General features: G+C 39.2%; 1 protein-coding gene across 1 annotated transcript; it reads right to left on the bottom strand.

The window, feature by feature from the left end:
• Nucleotides 1-11,361: 11,361 nt before the first annotated feature.
• On the bottom strand, nucleotides 11,362-13,180 carry LOC115738986 (linamarin synthase 2-like). The gene is made up of 2 exons (XM_030671822.2): nucleotides 12,565-13,180; nucleotides 11,362-12,472 (listed from the first exon to the last, which is right to left on the bottom strand). The coding sequence occupies exons 1-2, from the start codon at nucleotides 13,088-13,090 to the stop codon at nucleotides 11,541-11,543; spliced, it is 1,458 nt and encodes a 485-aa protein (XP_030527682.2). The 5' UTR covers nucleotides 13,091-13,180; the 3' UTR covers nucleotides 11,362-11,540.
• Between the last annotated feature and the right edge of the window lie 6,199 nt (nucleotides 13,181-19,379).

Genomic DNA, 19,379 nt, shown 5'->3' with positions numbered 1-19,379 from the left:
AGATTTGTGGAACCTGGTGGAGAATGGCTACACCGAAGTAACCGATGCCGAAGAATTCAATGCTTTGAGAAAGACGGAGAAAGATTTATTGGTGGAAACCCCGAAAGAAAGATTAGAAAGCATTATGTGCGATCTTTGAAGTTGTGGAGGAGACGATATTTGAAAAATATCGAGTGCAGAAACCGCCAAAACAGCGTGGGATATTTTGCAAAAATCTTACAAGGGCGATGATCGTGTGAAGCGAGTTCAACTTCAAACACTTCGAGGTGATTTTGAGTCTTTACGCATGAACAACTCTGAATCTATCTCGTCGTACTTTCATCATGTGCAAACCATCATTAACCAATTGAGGGTTAATGGTGAAGAACTCCAAGATGAATGAGTTGTAGAAAAAATCTTGAGGTCTAAGAAGGCCAGGATATATCAACCATGACGTTGGAGTGGTTAATGGGTTCATTATGCTCGCATGAGTAAAGAATGAATCAAAAGTTCGTCGGTTCATATCTCGAGCAAACTTTGCAAAGCTGGACCGCTCACTCAACTCGAGGAGGAAATCATGGTGCTGGAGGTCATGGAGGTGGACGAGGTAGAGGTGGAAATTCCAATTCCACTGGAAGATATAAAACACTTGACAAATCAAAGGTCAGGTGTTTTAGGTGTAACGAATTCAGACATTACAAATCAGAATGTCGAGTAAACATGGGGCATGAGCAGCCAGAACACGTACATGTTGTTGATGTTGATGAAAACGTGGTACTTGCATGTACCGTGGATTGTGGTAGTTCCCTCTTTAGTAATAAAAGAGGTTCCAAGAGCCATTGAAGAAATGATGGTGGTACTCGAAATGGCAAATAGTGGAAAGAACATGAAAACCGGCGGAGGCGATTAGCAGTGAGAACTACTCAGCCAAGGGGAACTCATCGAGATCGTGATAAGGACATCAAAAAGCGTAGCAGATGATGCTACATACGTGGCAAAGTAGGTCACTTTTCTAGAGTCAGTTGGCTCAAACAAGTAAAAGAAAATGACGCATCTTTTACTAGGAAGGAGCACGATGGCAAAGAAGAATGGAGTCTTCAAGCGACTGTTGCAACAGAGGATCAAGAAGAGCTCGTGGCCACCAGCATCATCGAGGTGATGATGTGATAGCCATTGAGATGTCCCCAAAGAAGAGCAGGTCGAGGAAAAACTCGAAGAAGCAAGTAGTAGCTTCAACAAGCAGTTGTGAGAATGAACTACGAGAGATGTTGAAAGCAAGGGATGAAATGTTGAGGCAAAATGACAACAAGCTCAAGCTAAAAGAAAGAGAGCACTAGAAGCTCCGGTATGAGCTCAAGAAGTTGCAAAAGCTCGAGAAATGTTGCCCCGAGAAAGAGATCATAAGAGGCAAGGATCAATGAAAGCGCGAAGAAAAGAAGTCCTATGAGAAAAAAGGACCGAGATGCCTATACCAAAGTGCTTCAGATGGAGTTGAATCAATTGAAGCATGAAATGAGAATCGTGAAGAAGAGATTTGACCACATGACTTGCAATCTCAAAATTCTTGCGACTATGGAGACTGTGAAGAAAGAAAAAGTGACCGACGTGCAAGTTCAAATGGCGTTGATGAAGTATGAGCTTCACAAAGCCCAATCACAAGTTGCAATTGTAGAAGCAATTGAAGAAGATGAATATCAAAAGTTATAAGATGAATAGTAGTAGGTGTTGAGAGGGAGTGTTGGAGTCCAACACCAAATATGAACAGAGAAGGAAAGTTGACTTTTGGCCACCACATTCATTGCATGATGAAGTCGGTTAAGCAAAGAAAAAAAAGCCAACTTGAACTTCTTAATGACTATCTCACATATGAAAGAGAGAAGTCTTGGTCAAAAAGTTAGAAGAAAAGGCAAAGTTAAATTTGTCTATTTGTGACTTATGTCTTGAGAAGAAGAATTGCGACAGATTGGTTTCACTCTTGAAGTCGGCAAACTTCAATGGCAGTAGAGTCCTCAGGCAGTGGAAAATTCTTCTATAAATAGGGATTAGAATTAAGCTTATGGTGTGTGGGGGTAACTTAGAAATAGAGTGAGAATAGATAAAAGTCACCAAATGCAAAGGCGATCTTCAAGGAGTGAGGCATCCCAGCCTATACTCTCACAGAGACTTAGAGAGTTTCTATCAACAAATTTACAAAGCAAAGCTTGTGTATTTTCACAGAGACATAGAGGCATCCCGGCCTATATTCTCACACGGCGTGTGCATGTGCATGGGGTTTTCTTGACTCTTGGGATGACGAATTGTCGCGACCTAAAAAATTCGAGAATTTCCAGGCTAATGGTTTATCAGGTTAATTATTTAACTAACCTAACTCGGACTCTCCCAAGTCCATACCACATCGCAACTTAAGGTTTAATTGATTAACATGCAATATATTTTAATTTTAGAGCCGCCACTAATCATTTTTGGTATGTCGATTAGAAACCTAAATAAAATAGCGGGAGAACTATTTTATTCCTACGAACCAGATATTAAGAGTTCGGGGACTTGATTACGCCAAATTACTCTAACGCCCTTTCTGTACCATTTTGTTTCATGAAAAATCATTTGAGAAATCAATATTAATTGATTTTAACCTAAGTCACTAACAAAGGGTTATCATACGGGTGCACAATCAATTAATGAACATCCAGAAGTTAATATAATCAGTGGAGCAAGCGCCACACAAATTTTTTTTTTTTATATAAATGTACAAAAGACTATACTATATATGATGCAATGTCGTGATGCAAATGCAAGACTAAGCTAAATGAGTGCACAAGATGACATGCAAATGAAAATTAACTTCATGATGTATGAATTAATTAAAATTTTAAATATGCAATTTTAAAATAATGTATAAAGTTATGCTTATAGTTTAATTAAATTGATTACGTGATGTTGGAATCAATTAAATTAACCAAAGCATACAATTCTACATGCAATGCAAGCTAAAACGTGACCTATATGACATGATATGAGATGACATAACAAAGATGAATGACATGGCATGGATGTCGTGACAAAGATGAATGATTTTATTTTCTTTTATTTTTGGATGAATTTATTCCCCAAAATAGAACTATGTCAAAACAATTTTTATCTTGTATATTTTAGAGTTTAAATTGACCTAAACCCTAATATATTAAAGATAAATAAATTGAAACATAAGATTCTATCTAAACATGCAATTTCTATCCCAAAATGCAATCTAACCTAATTATTTACAAAAAGGATTAGTGTTGACACCTGATTTTTAATCAACCTTTTCCCGATTGATTTTTTGGGAAATTCATAAAAAATTCATAAAAAATTGAAAAATTGTAAAATCAACTTTGGTAGCCTTGGCCAAGCTCAAGGAACCATTTTGGATAAAAAAAATAATTTTTTCATATTTTTCTCATTTTTTGATATTTTTCAGAAAATAGGAAAATTCCCAAAAAATCAAGAAAAATACTATTTGAGGTCACAAAAATACAGAAAAATAGTCAGTATTTTTATTTTTATTTTCATTTTGACCTCTTAAAATCTAAAAATATCAATTTGGATTTGTGTGTTCTTTTACAAACATACACCCTAATTGAGCATAAAAAATACTATCTGAGTCATTTCATTTTATTTTTGTACTTCTCATGAGTATTGACATGGCTCTTCAACATTCCATTTCACATTCTGATCCAATTGCACTTTAATTTGCTCAATTTCGACACTAGGGACCTAATTGCACAAAAAATTCTTTCACTTTAATCCCTTAAAATGCCAAATCCGAAATTAAATCTTCCTAAGAGATACCCATGGATCCCCAAGACCCCTACCCTATAGTTTTCGACCTTTCGAATCTAATGATGGGTCGATTTAGCGCTAATTCCTTCATTAAGGACTTTAATTTTGTAAGATTTGCATTTCAGATCCCACCCAACATTTGGGGTTTTCACTCAATTTCAAGGGAATTTTTCACAAAAATCACATTTTCGAAAGAAATCCATGATGGGAAAGTGATTTTTGACGCCAATTTCGTGATAAGATGACGTCCGCTAGCTCAATTGGAACATTTTTCTCAGCAACCGGTGCTGTCGGGTCGGGCGGATCCGACCCGGTAACCCAGCACTATTCATCTTCTTCTTCGTTGGTCTCTCATAGGGAAAAGACGGGAATCAATCGGTTTTTGACGGATGGAGGTCGGGAACGGTTGTAACGGAATAGAAAAGTGAAAGATTCTAGAAGGAAGTTAGTTAGGATCGGATAAGAGGGAGACTCGCAAACAAAAAGGGGAGAGCAGATCGGGGAAGGGATCCGGACTCCATTAGAGAAAGAGAGTGCCGAGAGTTCGGAGCTCCATCGCCGACTAGCTCAGGCGACACCTCACCTTACCGTCAACACCATTCGATTCCTCGTGGTTTTGCGAAGACTTTAGAACTTCGTGCCGTCGCCAACAAGCTCGAAACAGGTAAGTATGCTTGCCATTTCCAGATTTGGCCTCCCGTAGGTTGGTTCCAATAGATCACTATTTTTCTGTGTTCTTTGATTTAAAATGTCCCCGAAACTCTTCCGAACCGGTTTACGTGCTTTATCCGTGATTTTAATGCATGAAATCCCCCGCGTCGACCTCATAACCCCACGGTCCGTCCCGAGCTCGTGAGCTCGTTTACTCCTAAACCAAAGTAGTCGGACCTCCAGGTAAGCATCCTCTACTCTATAGATGTCGATTGACGGAACTAATGGTTGATTTAACATAAGATTTGTATGTTTGATGATCGCCGAACACGTGTGTTTGATTGGATCTCTGTTTGCTAGAGTTAAAACTATCTCTCGCATTAAATCCTGGATGTGTAGATAGGGAGTCAATAAGGACTAGATTTGTAGAGGAATCGTCGATTTTCATCGGCATTTCATGCCTTTTTTTAAGTTCATCGGAAGTTGCAGGTTTGGGCGGATAATGGAGATTGGTTTAGGTTAGTTTGGGCTTGTCGCTCAGATTAAGCTCTAGATATGTTGATGTAGGTTAGTGATGGGATCGAGTGAAGAGAAAACCGTGACATTTTAGGTTGGTTTGGGCGTCGGAAATGAGCTCCGACGAGGCGCCGGCAAGATCCGCCGGCGCTAGTCGTCTTCTCGAGCGAAGACGTTGACCGGGTCAACGTTTATGTGTCGTTGACGTGGCAGCCACGTCGGCAAGTTGTTATAACGGAACGAAAATAAAAATTGGATCCGACAGTTGAAATAATGCCACGTGTCACGATCTTGGATTTTTGGGAAAATAAAAACGATTTTTCGAAATTATTCATTTTTTAAAAAATAAAAATCCGATTTTTGTGATCGCGCGGCTCAAGTTTGGCCACGTGTCACCATTCCGATCGTTGGATCAGATTTTCGAACATTCGAATAATAAAAAAAAATCATTTTCAGAAAATAAAAATTGTTAGATCGAACGGTTGAGGTTTAATCACATCCTTCGATCCGAACCATCGATCTCGGTAATTAGATCGTATGGTAGGAGATTAAGCCTCACTTTGATCTAGACCGTCGATTCCAGGCCGGAAATCGGACCGTCGGGCATGCGCCACGTGGCGCAATCTAGAGCATTGATCAACTTTGGGAGGGAATTTCGAAAATTTGAACGGAAAATGCCGAAGCGACGCCGTTTCGGGGAGCACCGATTCAAGCGAGAGTCTGGATCGGGTTGACTGGTCTGTTGACCCGGTTAACCCCGTCCGACTCGGAATAATAATAATAATAATAATAAATTTCGAAAAATCATTGAAAATAAAAAAAAATTAGAAAAAATTGTAGAAAGTTCCTAAAAATTCTAGATATTCTCAAAAATTGAGGAATGGCCACAATCAACTGGCCAATCCTATTTTTTGAGATTTCTTTTCCCGATTTTTCTAAAAATGACAATTTTATCCTTTAGGGGTAATTTGTCTCAAAAAATTCCTATGAGTTTCTAAAAAATTTCGAAAATTAGGAAATGGATCAGTTTAGATGGTCAATCCTATTTTCAACATTTCTCACTCCAGATCTCTTCCAACATAACGATTTTGCCCTTTCCGGCAAATCATCACCATATTTTCTCAAAATTATGATTTTGCCCCTCATAGGCGAATCACTTCCAAATCACTCCCGACCTCCTCTTATGCTTTGAATAATATCCTTTCTCTAATCCACTAAGGCTTTACCAGGAATTCCATGCCGATTTGATGCATTTTATTTGAATGTTTTGATTCCTCGATTTGCGCATTTACTTTGACTGATCGTGATTGCTAGGATAGTCACTCACATTTGCATGAACTCCTAGATTTAGGATTCGTACCTCACTCTTCTACATGAAATCCGAGATTAGAAAAATTCATTCAACTTAGGTACCGAAAGGGCGTTAATTAAGGTAATTGGCGAAACTAAGTTCCCCAACCCATTTCTCTTATTCTTACAGAATCGAATAGAAGCTCCCAACTATTCGATAGGGTTTCTAATCGTACCTTCCACGAAACGATTGGTGGCGACTCCAAGGTATGCACACGTAGCACACGCCACTAGACCGCACCGAAGGTTGATTACATTATCCTCCGTTGCGATTTGGGTAATGGGCCTTGGAAGAGACCCGCGTCTGAAGGTCCACACGCAACCGGGCTAGAAGGGCGACCCATTAGCCCACAATCTCCCGCCGACGAGATTGGGTCGCGACAATTAGATGTGCAATTATCTACATGATGCTATGTTTTAAAAGATACAATTTTCAAATATGTAAAGGGAATGGATGCAATCTTTTTATTAGAATATTTGAGAGCACATCATGTGATGGGTATATTCTAAAAAAAATATGACAATCGGGCAATTCAAATCAAACGAGGAAAGTGAATATGCCAATCAATGTCAATCAAGAAAGTGGATATATCAATCAAGTTTTGAAATATTTCGCGAATATTTGAGTCAATATTTAATTCGCAATTTTACGATTAACGATTGAACACAAATCCTTGCTCAATCGAGTATTCCATCAATAATATTAAAAGTGGACGTTCTCGATCGTGTGATAAGTTGCGGATTAGGAAAATTTCCTAATCATCTTGTATTTTGAAAAAGTATCCACTTTTATGCAAGATATGCTCCGATATGCCAATATATGGTATGGCATGCAATAATCTCGAATAGGAAATACAATATTTAAATATCAAGATAAAAATATATACCTTATCTTGCCAAAATTGCACTTTACTATTTTGAAATTCGCCAAAAATTGTAGCTTAAGCCGAAACTCTTTGGAACGATTTGGTGAGACTTTGTAGACGATGGAGCTTGAATCTCGGATTGCTCGTGAACGGCTTCAAGGGGAGGCTCTTCACCTTGCAGCTGCTCGGAGATAGGATTGAAGAACTTGTGGACAGAACTCGACTAAGGACTGGTCACGGATGGTGATGTTCCTTGAACTCTCTGACTTGTGCTTTCGATTTCTCTCTCCGGTGCTCTCCACAATTTTGAAATTTGGACTGTTGAGACTTCAAGAGCAATCAAACTTGGCTCCAGGTTTTGTGAACACGTATGATGAGTATTGCGGGAGCATGAGATACTTTGTGCCTGGCCACGTTGCGAGGGAAACAAGCGGCGGCTCCCGTGGTCGTCGGACAGGTCAAGGCAAATCGTCACAGTCTCACCTTTGGAGTCCTTCGATTGGTTCTAGTCGTTGTCGAGGGAACAATGGCTGCAATGATGAGGAAACCAAGAGACCAAGCTGGAGCCTTCACGGGATTAGCAGCACGAACGGTGGTCGACTTATGGAAGGAGCACGGCCAACCTCTTTCTTTCTTCTCACGTGTGTCAATCGTAATTTTCTGAATTTTTAGAATGAAAGTCCCCCCTCCAAACCCTAGAGAAAGAACTCTATTTATAGAGAAAAACATTGCAAGCTTGGGGCTTAAGTTTTGTTAATCTTGCCAAACAGACCCGGAATCATAATATGTGATCAATTAAGTCCAAAAGGTCCAATTGCATTAATTTGACTGAAATTTTTGGCATATAATAATTGAAAATTTTAATTAAGGCCTTTTTCTCAATTAAGCTTAGAATAATCCCAAATTCTTCCTTGAATTTTCTACCCGATTGATCTCAATTGTCGATTTTCTTTCAATTCAAGTCCATATCACCCAAAAAATTAAGCTCAAATCTTCCGCCGTCGATGGTCCAATGAAAAATGTAATGCATGAATACTAAAATTAAATGAAAATGATGAGCTATTATTTTTGGTAAGAATTAAAATTTAACTCCAGATTTTTATGCAAGAGAAATGATTAAAGAGAAATCAAAATTTAGGTGTCAACACAAACCCATGGCCATTTCTCTCCCTAGGGCAAGATCAAGAAGTGTATAACGGGTGATGGATGGAACTGGGAACTTATCATATATAAGTCGTTTAGATATGACTGACTGCAGATTCTTCGAAGAAGACAAGGTGGTCGTGTGACTTAATTACCTCGAATGCACAAATTGTGCCTTTGAATATGACCCAAAAAATAAGAAGAGACATCCTTTCCTAATAATACTGTCGATAACGGTACATTCTTAATCATAAATCCACATACCATTATTACGTGTCTTGCATAAAGCACTCATTATTGGGAGATCGTGCGGTCGAAAATAATTGATCTTGTCACAAACCTGTCGGATTAGTAACTCTTTAATATTGTGCCTTTAAAAGGTCATTCAATTTGATACTTGATGAAATAATACCGGGGTCGGCAACGACAATCTTTTAGTATCAATTGTTTTTCGCCGTCTATTGTGAAAGTTGAGTTGACTTAGTATTTTAATATTTGTGGCTACAACGTGAAATATATAATGAAAAGGCAAAACAGAGGTCCTAAAAGAATCATACTAATTACCTCATTTTTTATACCATGTAAGATTTTGTGAGACCATTATCAATCAATTTAAATATTAAAACTCTTCGATGAAAGCGCTGTATAATGTTTAATTACTATAATAGGTTTATTTTTTTAGGTGAGAAAATGTCCAATATACGAAATCTCATTTGTATCATAAAGATATCATATTTGATCATAACAGTATTTCCTACACATAAGTCGTTTCTTAATCGGGCCACCCCAATGATTTTTTATGTAAATTTTTGTTCGGTAGTCAAGTATGATAAGATCTTTTCTATCGATCTCAGAAAAACATAAAAAAAATAAATATTTCAACAAATTCTATTCACTTGTTACTAATTATAATTTACATTTGGGCGTGAAAATAATCATTCTCCTCCTGGGAGCTATTTCTAGCCAGAAATATATTTTTCTATTTTTATTCCAGAAATGAATTTTTGAGTAGAGAGTACCGGCCGCCAGATTTCAAATGAAGACCGACAACAAGGACGTGAGAGAGAAGGCATGAACTGTGAGAAGAATTCTTATTTCCGTTTCTATTTCAAAATATAAAAATAGAAAATTTCTACTTTTATTCCAAACCTATTTATGGATTAAAAATTTATTTTAGAAATAGGAAAATAAAATTGCTTTACTAAACGGATTTCTGTTTTAAACCTATTCTCGGGAATAGAAAAAAAAGAAAAATAGAGAGATAGAATGATTATTATTCGCCCTTAGATCTCATAATCCTACCATCGATATGTCCAAAATTATCATCTAACTAATAAATCTTCAGATTTCTAGTGGTCAGCTTTGATAATAGCTATTTGCTAAGGGCAAATTCTTCGGATTTACCAAAAGAAAAGAAGAGAGACGCAGCCTTTGAGATATTAAATTTCAGTTTTAATTTAAGATATATCTCAGCAGAATTACTCATGCAAAAAGACAAAATGCTGCACAACCCTACATTTCATTTTCTGGCAATTTGTCAAAACGCACCGAGTTTTCGTCCAGTAATATTTGGTTAGACCAGTCAAAACGACAAAAAGTTTTGTCTTTACGTGATTTGAATAATGCTGTTCGAAATTGACCCGCATCATCATCGACAAACGTACGAACACCTTCAATTGCATTTTGATCACGATGATATCTGTAACACCGAATGGCGGGTCCATCAGAATGGGGCGGATCAGAGACAATTCAACGCATCATTGCCTTTTGTTGCACTTTAGGCCTATTTCCCATAAAAACAATAATTTAGATCGGACTTCAATTGTGTGTGTGTGTTTTTCTTCTTTTGTATCTTGAAAAGTAATAATTTTAACCGGAGTCCCAATTTTGATCCAATAGTTTTTTTTTTCCTCATCACTTATCCAAATTTTTTGTTGTTTCGTAACAAAGAGTTGGTTGTCAGTTGGTATTAAAATTTGGCCCCGTTAAGCACGCATTGTTTCATGTATACTCGGTAGAAACTTAATGAACATTTGACAAATCTAAAGCGTTATGAAAAGGGTAAATAGAAATCGGTAAATAACAAAGATAATTATTAGAGAAGAGAAGTTGGCAATTTAAGGCATAGTTTTTGACAAATTTTTACTATTGCACATTTAATAAATCGAACTACACAAAAGTTCCAAGTCCAACAGTCCAGATACGTTGGTCTGACTGATAATTACAATGCCGGCGGCAGCCGAAGTGCATGCCCTGTTGCTTCCTCCAGGATTTCAGCGATCTGAGTATAATGTTTCTCCAAGATAATGTCGTGCTTGTGAGTCGGGTTCGGGTTATGAATTGTAAGTTTTGCTTGAACGTGCTGAAGGTCGGTTCTTTTCGAGTACGTGCTAGTTCGTCGATATCCACCTGTATAATCAAGTCGAAGAGTGACATTCTCGTGGAGCTGTCGTCTCGTTATGGTTGAGGCATTCATGTCATCAATGGATTGTACCGTGCCTTAAGAATTGGCAGTTCTTTGGGAGGATAACGATAGGGCAATTGGGCATCTTGAGGACTTCAGTGAGCGAGTGATATGGCGGAATTTTGGTTTCCTGCATTTTGACGTGTGGTGACGGGAAACTGCAGGTGAAATGGATGGATGATGGCAGTCCAGTTGGTACTCGAAGGCATCGAAGTTCGACAGGCTAAATTTGCATACATGGTGCTTCGGATTCGCTTGTTGCTATGGTTTTTGGGAGATCAAAAGACTTTTAAGAGTCATTTTGATGTTGTTCAGAACATTGCTGATACACGTTTCTTTAAATTTGCTCATCTTTCGTCTCTTGATGCAGTCGCCGCCGATCATTTGCAGGCCGCAGGACGAGGTATTTCCGATGGAGATGACATTCTTTATGCTATTTGATTGAACTTCAAGCGGTTCCGACGAGTGTTTCCATATGTTTTTCTTCATCAAATTACAGCAATGTGTCGGTCTGATTTACCCTTTTTCTTTTGTAGCACTAAACAGGCGGCTGAATGGAAATTACAGAACGTAAAGGAAGTAAAATATCTTTATTCATGTTCTTTCATGCTGCATGATTTGAAAATACCCTGTCGAAAGAACTGGTGCAAACTAACAGATGGGAAACAAGAAGTGGGAAATCTTGAACAATGGTGTTCTTAATTCCTCATCTTTCGACAGATTTTCAGAATCTTGTAATAGCTCCCTTTGATCTAATCGTTCAAATGGACAACCTCCTTAATGAATCTGTCAAAGTCGTTGTACGATGACCCTCCGCGACGGGCGGCTTCCACTGCTTTCTCCTTCCACTTCTTAGCATTCTCCCTCATCTTCTTCCCGCCGACCCCTTCCATCACTTCCCGGACAAGAGCTTCTATTTCCTCACGCCTCACATCCTGGTTCACTTCCATGCCAATCCCCCATTCCGTACAAGCATACCGGCAGTTTGTCTGTTGCTCGGCAAAGAACGGCCAGCAAATGAGAGGAACCCCTCCGCAGATACCTTCCAAGGTAGAATTCCACCCGCAGTGCGTTAGGAAAGCACCGACCGATCCGTGACTCAGGACTAGATCCTGCGGACACCAACTCGTCAAGAGCCCTCTGTCTTTAACTTCCTCCAGGAACTCCGGTGGTAGGATTGCGGAATCACCCTTCACAACATCAGGCCTGATCACCCAGAAAAATGGGTGCTTGCTATTGGCAAGCCCCCAGGCAAACTCCTTCAGGTGTTCCTCAGTCATGACAGTGATGCTCCCATAGTTGACATACACAACCGACTCGGCTTCTCTCTGATCGAGCCATTCGAGGCAGCTGTGGTCTTCCTTCCACAGGCTCGACCTGAAAGACTTGACAGAGCTCGAGGGAATATCCTGAATGAGGAGCGAAAGCGGCCCGGTACAGTAAATTCGAGGGGACATGTCTGCGATTTTCTCCAGTACTTCGTGTTCGAGCTCATTGAAGGTGTTGAACAAGATAGCAGAAGACTTCAGGCAGTGCTGCGCTTCTTCTCCTAAGAAGTCGAACATGATGTCCTTCAGGTCTGTGGTCCGCATGAAGCTTGGGATGTCCCGGAGTCGGATGTTCCTCATGCCGGGGATCCAGTCGACAGGATCATCAAGGGCCCCGTTGTTCAGGAAGTCTTCTTCTGTTACATTTAACAAGAGAAACACATGAATGGGGAGATAACTAAATATCATCCGCGAGAAGCAAAAGTGAATATATAAACATAGTAAGTGCCTTCGAATGGAACGATCCCTCTCTTGACAAGCTCTCTGTACTGCAAATAACCCATGAGCCCACAAGCCGATGCAGTCCAGAACTGAACCTCTGGTACTCCAAGCTCTTGCGCAGCTTCACTGGCGAAGCTGGTCACCCCGTCAGATATCACACAACTCACCGGCGGAACAACCTCGTCGCTCTTGATCCTGGCAAGCAATTCCTTGAAAGGGCCCAAGCAGTTCTTCCGGGTCGAGTCGCAGAGGGCCGGGACATCCTGCGTCGCGTCACGGTCCGATGGCGGGAGGCCGTCCGGGATGGTCTTGAAGCGGAAGTTCTCAAGGCTTCGGAGCGTGTCGGGCCCCTTGGACCGGAGGAGGCGGCGGTGGTTGAACTCGGTGTTGACGAACGTGACGAAGACGCCGCGGTCGTGGAGGAGCTTGGCGAGCTGCATCATCGGGTTGACGTGGCCTTGTGCCGGGAAGGGGACGCACACGGCGTGCGCAGGTGCACGGGATTTTCTTGATTCTACGAGCAACGAACCCATCACCCGTCGGCTGTCTCTCTCCAGCGCAAGATCGAGAAGTGTATGATGCTAGAGTGATAGTACTTGAAATTGATCTGAAGTCTGCCAAATCTTTTCAACTCTGGTGTATTTATATAATACAACTTCCGGTGATTGGTGTATTACATTTTTTTAACACCAATGATAAAGCGGCTAGGGATACTCTGGTGTTTTATATTTGGCCGATCCTAGATTATTGGGAAGAAAACGGCGAGGGGGTCGAGGTGATTTGATCACATCGAACACGTCCACTGTGCCTCAGAAAGTTCATTCAATTCGATGCCCGACCAACATCGATTTTCTAGCTGACGAGAGAACACAACTGGATCGAGAAAGATTAAGTATTTTAGCATTCGTATTCTAGAGGTGTGTGCTCGAAGCTCGGGCATGGGGTTGCACGCTGAAATTATGCGCGCTTGATGAAGCGAGAATCGAATTTTGGGACGATATATTCTAGTCGACGCACGAGTCCTTCCTTAATCGGTCTGCACCCATAATTTTTTACGTAATAATTACGTCAAATAATCTCGGTCGGTCACCCGATAATGTAGAAGAGAGAAAATATTAGGTACAGACGTGAGAAATCTGATGTGATCCAGACTAACAGTGTGCGACACTTGACGTATATAGATTCACCACTCAGAAAAAAAAAAATTCTCTCTCCTTTCTCTCCTCTCTCTATCTTGCAGCACGTGTCGCACACTGTAGTCTGGATCACATCAGATTTCTTACTGCTGTATCCGATATTTTCTCATGTGGAAGACCATGGTTTAGATTCGCGCTATCAATTGAAGTGATAGCCACAATTGCTGTCATCGGATGTGGCCAAGGCATCCCTGCGGAATTACTCGTGCAAAACAGACAAAATACTGGCGGAGAGGGGTCCTTGTTGCGACCGACTTCCGACACAGTCATTTCCATACTATTATTATTGGTCCAGCAATCCATGTTCGTGAATAAACGAAAACCCCACTTCGTTTTCTGACTGCTCTTAAAACGCATCGACGTCGTGAATGATGTTTGATGATGTGATTCGAAAGCCGTCCACGAAGAACTCTAGCATAAAGGCTAATCAACCTACATTTGTTCGGTCGAATTTCTAATCAAGATAGAATTGAATAGAATAAAATAAAATAAAAAAATTCAATAATTTTATTATATTCTATGTACTATTTGATGAACTTCCGATGGAAGAACAAGGCGTGATTGAAATTGACTTTGTTTTGCTGATACATCAAAATGGTTTAAAAATTATTCAGTGGTGAGTATTTTTGAGTGAGTTATTATTGAGTAGAGATTTGTACCACCTAAATTCAAGCACAACATCGATCGAGCAAATCCATTAGAACCAAGAGTCTTGATTGGGAGTCAAATCCTTTGAGAATGAGCCGCTCGCATTTCTTGTTGTTTTGTCAAGTGAGTAAACAAGTGATGAAAGTTGAAATTATTCAACCTCTTTTCACAAGTTGAAGATGCATTCATCCATGTCATCCAAGAGAGCTCCCTTTTGGACCAAAAAAAAAAAAAAGAGAGCTCCCTTGATAGTCGACGATCAATTTCGAGTTTTTTATAATATGTCGAGACCCATTTCTAATGTTAGAAAAATTCAAGTGATTAAAAAACGAGGGACATGATTTTATATCACACCAAATTATAGATTAAATAACAAGATCATGGAGATACACGTTTTTGTTGCTGGAGACCTCAACATGCGCACCCGAAAAACCGACCACACTTGGTGGCCGCCATTGCCGGAGAGGCGGCTCAATGCCGGATAGTCGGCCGGGTGTGACAAAGTGGTGGCTTGGTATGGAGAAGAGACGGTGGTAGTGAAAAAAATTTTGGTTCTCCTTGTATTTATTCTCTTGAGAAATCTTATCCGGATCTATCTCATCCCCTCTCCTAAGATACTTTTATCCATGCTATATCCCCTTTATCTTATCCTAGACATCTACCTAACACAGAATATGATAAAACATTTTCATACCCTAGTTTTTATCATGACGATCAAACACAGCCAAAGTGTCGCGTCTTTTCGTAGCTTTTAGCGTGGATCATGTTGAACTAGGGACCCTTTCAAATGCATCAAGGAGGAGACGTGATCGAGGGCGAGAGGTTCAAGTTAGAAGGGAAGGTAAAAGACCTAGGAAGACGTCGAGGAAGGGAGAGAATTGTTCAAGTGTGGTTGATATTCCCCATCGACAAAGTTGCATAGGGATTTTTCTCTTTGGTGTGCGGGAGGGGATTTGGAGGCTGCCCCATCGGGGTCTTAAGGTGCAATGCCCTTGGAAAGTCCAAGAGCTTTTATAATTTGAGCCCGTATTTTATTTGTAGTTTGAGCTTAGGCCCATGAATAATCACTATTATACATAATCTATTTCTCCGTAAAGAGTAGTGAGAGGTGCTTTTATTCACCTCTATTATTCCTTATATATTAATGCTTTTTAGTGATTACGAATCTAAGTTAGCATGACTCACCAACTTTTATTATGTTACATTACTACCTAGAATAGGGTCAATTCTCATTTAATTACTCACGGATATTTTGTTGTTCCTTTTAGTAGTCTAACTCTTCTTACCATTTACAAACTTTTTAGTTACATTTCTCAAGAACATCTTAATTTACCAAATCTTTTTTTAAAAAAATTTGCTAACTTTATTTTTCTTTTGATAAACGGCTTTTCTTATCTTTTACAAGTTTTATTTACTTTATTAACTCCGTCTTAAATTTATTGACACCTAATGAAATTACTAACCTAAAGTTAAGTGATTTATCAACTTTTCTTTGATTAAGCTATAAACAAGTTTGGGATTGCTCTCATTTGAGTTAGTCATCAAAGTTAATTCGGCTTATTTAATTTACTAACTTTGTTATTGAATTACTTAACTGAAAAAAAAAAAAGGGTTTGTAGGTCACTGATACAAGGTTGATAATATCATATACTAGTTGATAAAATCAAAGCTTTGATAAGAAAAGTAAATATAAGTTGGTAAAAGATAAGAGAATTAATGGAGAAGAGAAGTTGGTCATTTGAGGCGTACCATTTTACATTTTTTTTTTTTACTATGCAACATCTAATAAATCAAACAAAACAAACATTCCTAGAGTCCAATACAAAATTCACAAATCAACTTTGCTCATATCTTGCATTGCTCAGATCGAAACGGTGGGAGAGTAAGGTTCGGTCAGTCGTTACATTCAGTTAGATGAACCAAAACGCAACATCCATACACACGAAGAACCACATTTTGATTTACCAACTATATTTATCCACGTTTTGATTTCTGTAGACTTTTAATTTGTTTCATGTGATCCTTGAATTATTCCTAAATTTTCAACGTAGACCTTATACTTTCAGTTTGTTTAGTCTAATCTCCAACTTTCTACAACAAAGCCAACTCGGTACTACTATTAATAAGAACTTCATAATTGTAATATTACCTATATTTTAGAGTTATTTTTCATTTCAATTGTTTTCTGGAAGAGTTAATATCACGAAAAACTCCAAAAGATACACCAATGACAAATTTTTCTTAAACTAATTTTTGGATTACCAAAAATCCCAAATTAGTATACTTGTGACAGATTTACCCTAAAGTAATTTTTAGGTCACAAAAATCTCAAACTATTACACTTGTGACACATTTACATTGGGGAGGAGAGAGAGAGAGAGAGAGAGAGAGAGAGAGAGAGAGAGAGAGAGAGAGAGAGAGAGAATTTCCATGTAAATTTGCCACGTCAACTTAGTTGGTGCCATGTGTCATTTAGCTCAATAATTTTACTGTAAAACTCAACGAAAGCTAACATAGGGTAAATGTCTCATGCGTGTACCAATTTGGATTTTTGGTGACCTAAAAGTTTGTTTGAGGTCAATGTTCAGAAAATTTGATTGTTGACGAACATAGAGCGGTAATTATAAGTTTTTGATACTTTGATCCGTAATGACGATCACTATGTTGTCGAAAGGTATGTTACCGGGTAATAACCGGCTCACTCGCACGAGCAATTGTCTCAAGTGCTATAGTAAGCGTGTTGAGATGAAACGGTATGTATGAAGGATGCTATAAGAGCAAATTTGATACATAGTATGTTTTACGTCGCCTTGATTAGAATCAAGATGAGGTATGTGATCTATATATGGTAAGACCGAACATGATAGTCCCACAATCATGTATGCCCGATGGAAACCGGATGCGAGTTCTTGATTGGGCACTGTAGAGATTGAGTTGATATAGCACTCGGGCTAAACATATGTACGTGAGAAGTATGTGACTATGTTTAGGCTAAAATCTGTATAGTGGGTATGTTTTATAAATGACATACGCTCTTATGGAAAGAGAAATTCGCTATAGAATGTAATTCATACTACATGTGCTTTGTTCGACCGATAAGGGAGATGAGTATAATTATCCATGCTTATTCATCGTGTGAGTCCTTGAGGTATACATGGATTGATTACCTCATTTTTTATACCCTAGGTTACTTCTTACTATAAGAAGACTATTGTTGTTTTACATCTTTCACATGTATTTACCGATCGATCAATTATATCGCCTATTGTGGGTATATAAATATAATTGTAAATGCATAGTGAGTGAAGAATAGTCAAGTATAGCCTTTAAGGGATATGTATTCTTAGACTGATGTTGACACCTAAATTTTGACTAACATTTTCAATTGTTTTTGCATAAAAAAAAGTAGAACTAACTTTAGTTCTAAAAAAAAATGTTAATTAAATCATTTTTCATGTTTATTTTTAGCATCCATTGCATTACACTTGCAATTTTGTCGAACCGGCGGTGAATGAAATTAAAGTGATGGTTCCGAACTCAATTTAGTCGATTGTACTAAGCTCGAGGTGAATGGCAATTTGGCCAAAACCCATGAATATTAATAGGGTCGAAAATTGCATGCCAAGGTGAAATATTGATTTATCTTGAAATTTCGTGAGAAATTAAGCTAGATATTATCACAGAATATAAGAGATATCAAAAGATTTTATATTGATAATAAAAAATATCTCTTTAGGAAGTAGCGAACCCTAGCTTTGCTCTATAAATACATTTCATGCTCACAAATCCAAAAGAGAGGGGGCCACACAAATTCACATACGGCAGATTGAGAGGCGACGAAAGGGGGGTTAGAGAAAAAGCCAGAGGGAGGTCACGTTCTCTCTCTCTAATCGTCTTTAGAGGAAGAGACAAAAGTGGGGAGGAGGCCAATTGATCGTCCATCGCGGCCAGAGTTCCACACAAACAAAGAGAGAAAAGGAAAGAGGCGCGAGTCTCGGTTGTGAACCTCAGTACTGCCGAGCCTTCTTTCTTCGACCCCGATCACTATCATAGCTCCTTCTCCACGGCACCGCTGACGGGCCGATCGAGTCGAACCTGGGAGTCCAGCCACGAAGCTCTAACTTCAGCAAGAATTGAGGGAGTAAATAAGGACCATATGTTCTAGATGGTGAATTGGTCTTCTTTTAGATTTTGCCTTGATACTGAATAACATTGGAGATTTTATGATTTGGCTTCATGCAGGCAAAATATTTTTTTAGCAGAGAAATCGTGAGTTCTAAAGTTCATATTATGAGCGAGCTACGGTCCTCATTGTGATCCAATTCTCCACTGATCGCAATAGTCCAAAAGTCCTTCGTGGAATCTGGCGCGTCCGATCAAAACTTCAACATCTCGATAGCTAGTTGGACACACCAGTTGAGAGAACATCCACGGGACAACCTCTACCGTCAATTGAGACGATGACGCTGTTCTAAGTTTCGCACTTCGAAAGCGATCTGTTCCTATACTCTGAGTCTCGCGCAGATGATGTTGTTTCCGGGTTTTGTTTTCATGCGTTTGTCTTTGCAGAGTTCCCGGAAACTTATCATGGAAATCCGTTGGTGTTTGAGAACACCCACAAGATTGTCTTTCTCCCATCATCAATTCTTCAACGTTGATCCCAACTCATCATCCAAGGTCGGGAATTGTTAGGAGTTCAAATAAGTCCACCAAACCCTTTTTGCCTCCACTGATCCAGAAGTCCAGCTAACCTGAGAGCCATGAAGAGTTCACCCGCAAGTCCCCATCCAAGCCAGTTCGAATTCAAGGCTTGGTCGTCAAGTTTCGGCGGAATTGAAATTGGAAAGGTTAATTTCCTATCTTGAATTTTTGATATATTGAATTGCCTATCTTGAATATATTTGCATATCTTACGTTTGCATATCTTTGAGCATATTTTGCGCATTGCATAAAAGTGGATGTCTTTTCAAAATACAAG

The sequence above is a fragment of the Rhodamnia argentea genome, chromosome 1, assembly GCF_020921035.1.
Source record: "Rhodamnia argentea isolate NSW1041297 chromosome 1, ASM2092103v1, whole genome shotgun sequence".
NCBI classification, from domain to species: Eukaryota; Viridiplantae; Streptophyta; class Magnoliopsida; order Myrtales; family Myrtaceae; genus Rhodamnia; species Rhodamnia argentea.
This window is presented reverse-complemented; position numbering and strand designations above follow the sequence as displayed.

Bases quoted from the DNA above. Each gene is read 5' to 3' on its own strand.
- LOC115738986 (XM_030671822.2), bottom strand. From the start codon at position 13,090: ATGGGTTCGTTGCTCGTAGAATCAAGAAAATCCCGTGCACCTGCGCAC. The intron at 12,473-12,564 runs GCACTTACTATG...TAAATGTAACAG, and splicing joins AGGGATCGTTCCATTCGAAG to AAGAAGACTTCCTGAACAAC.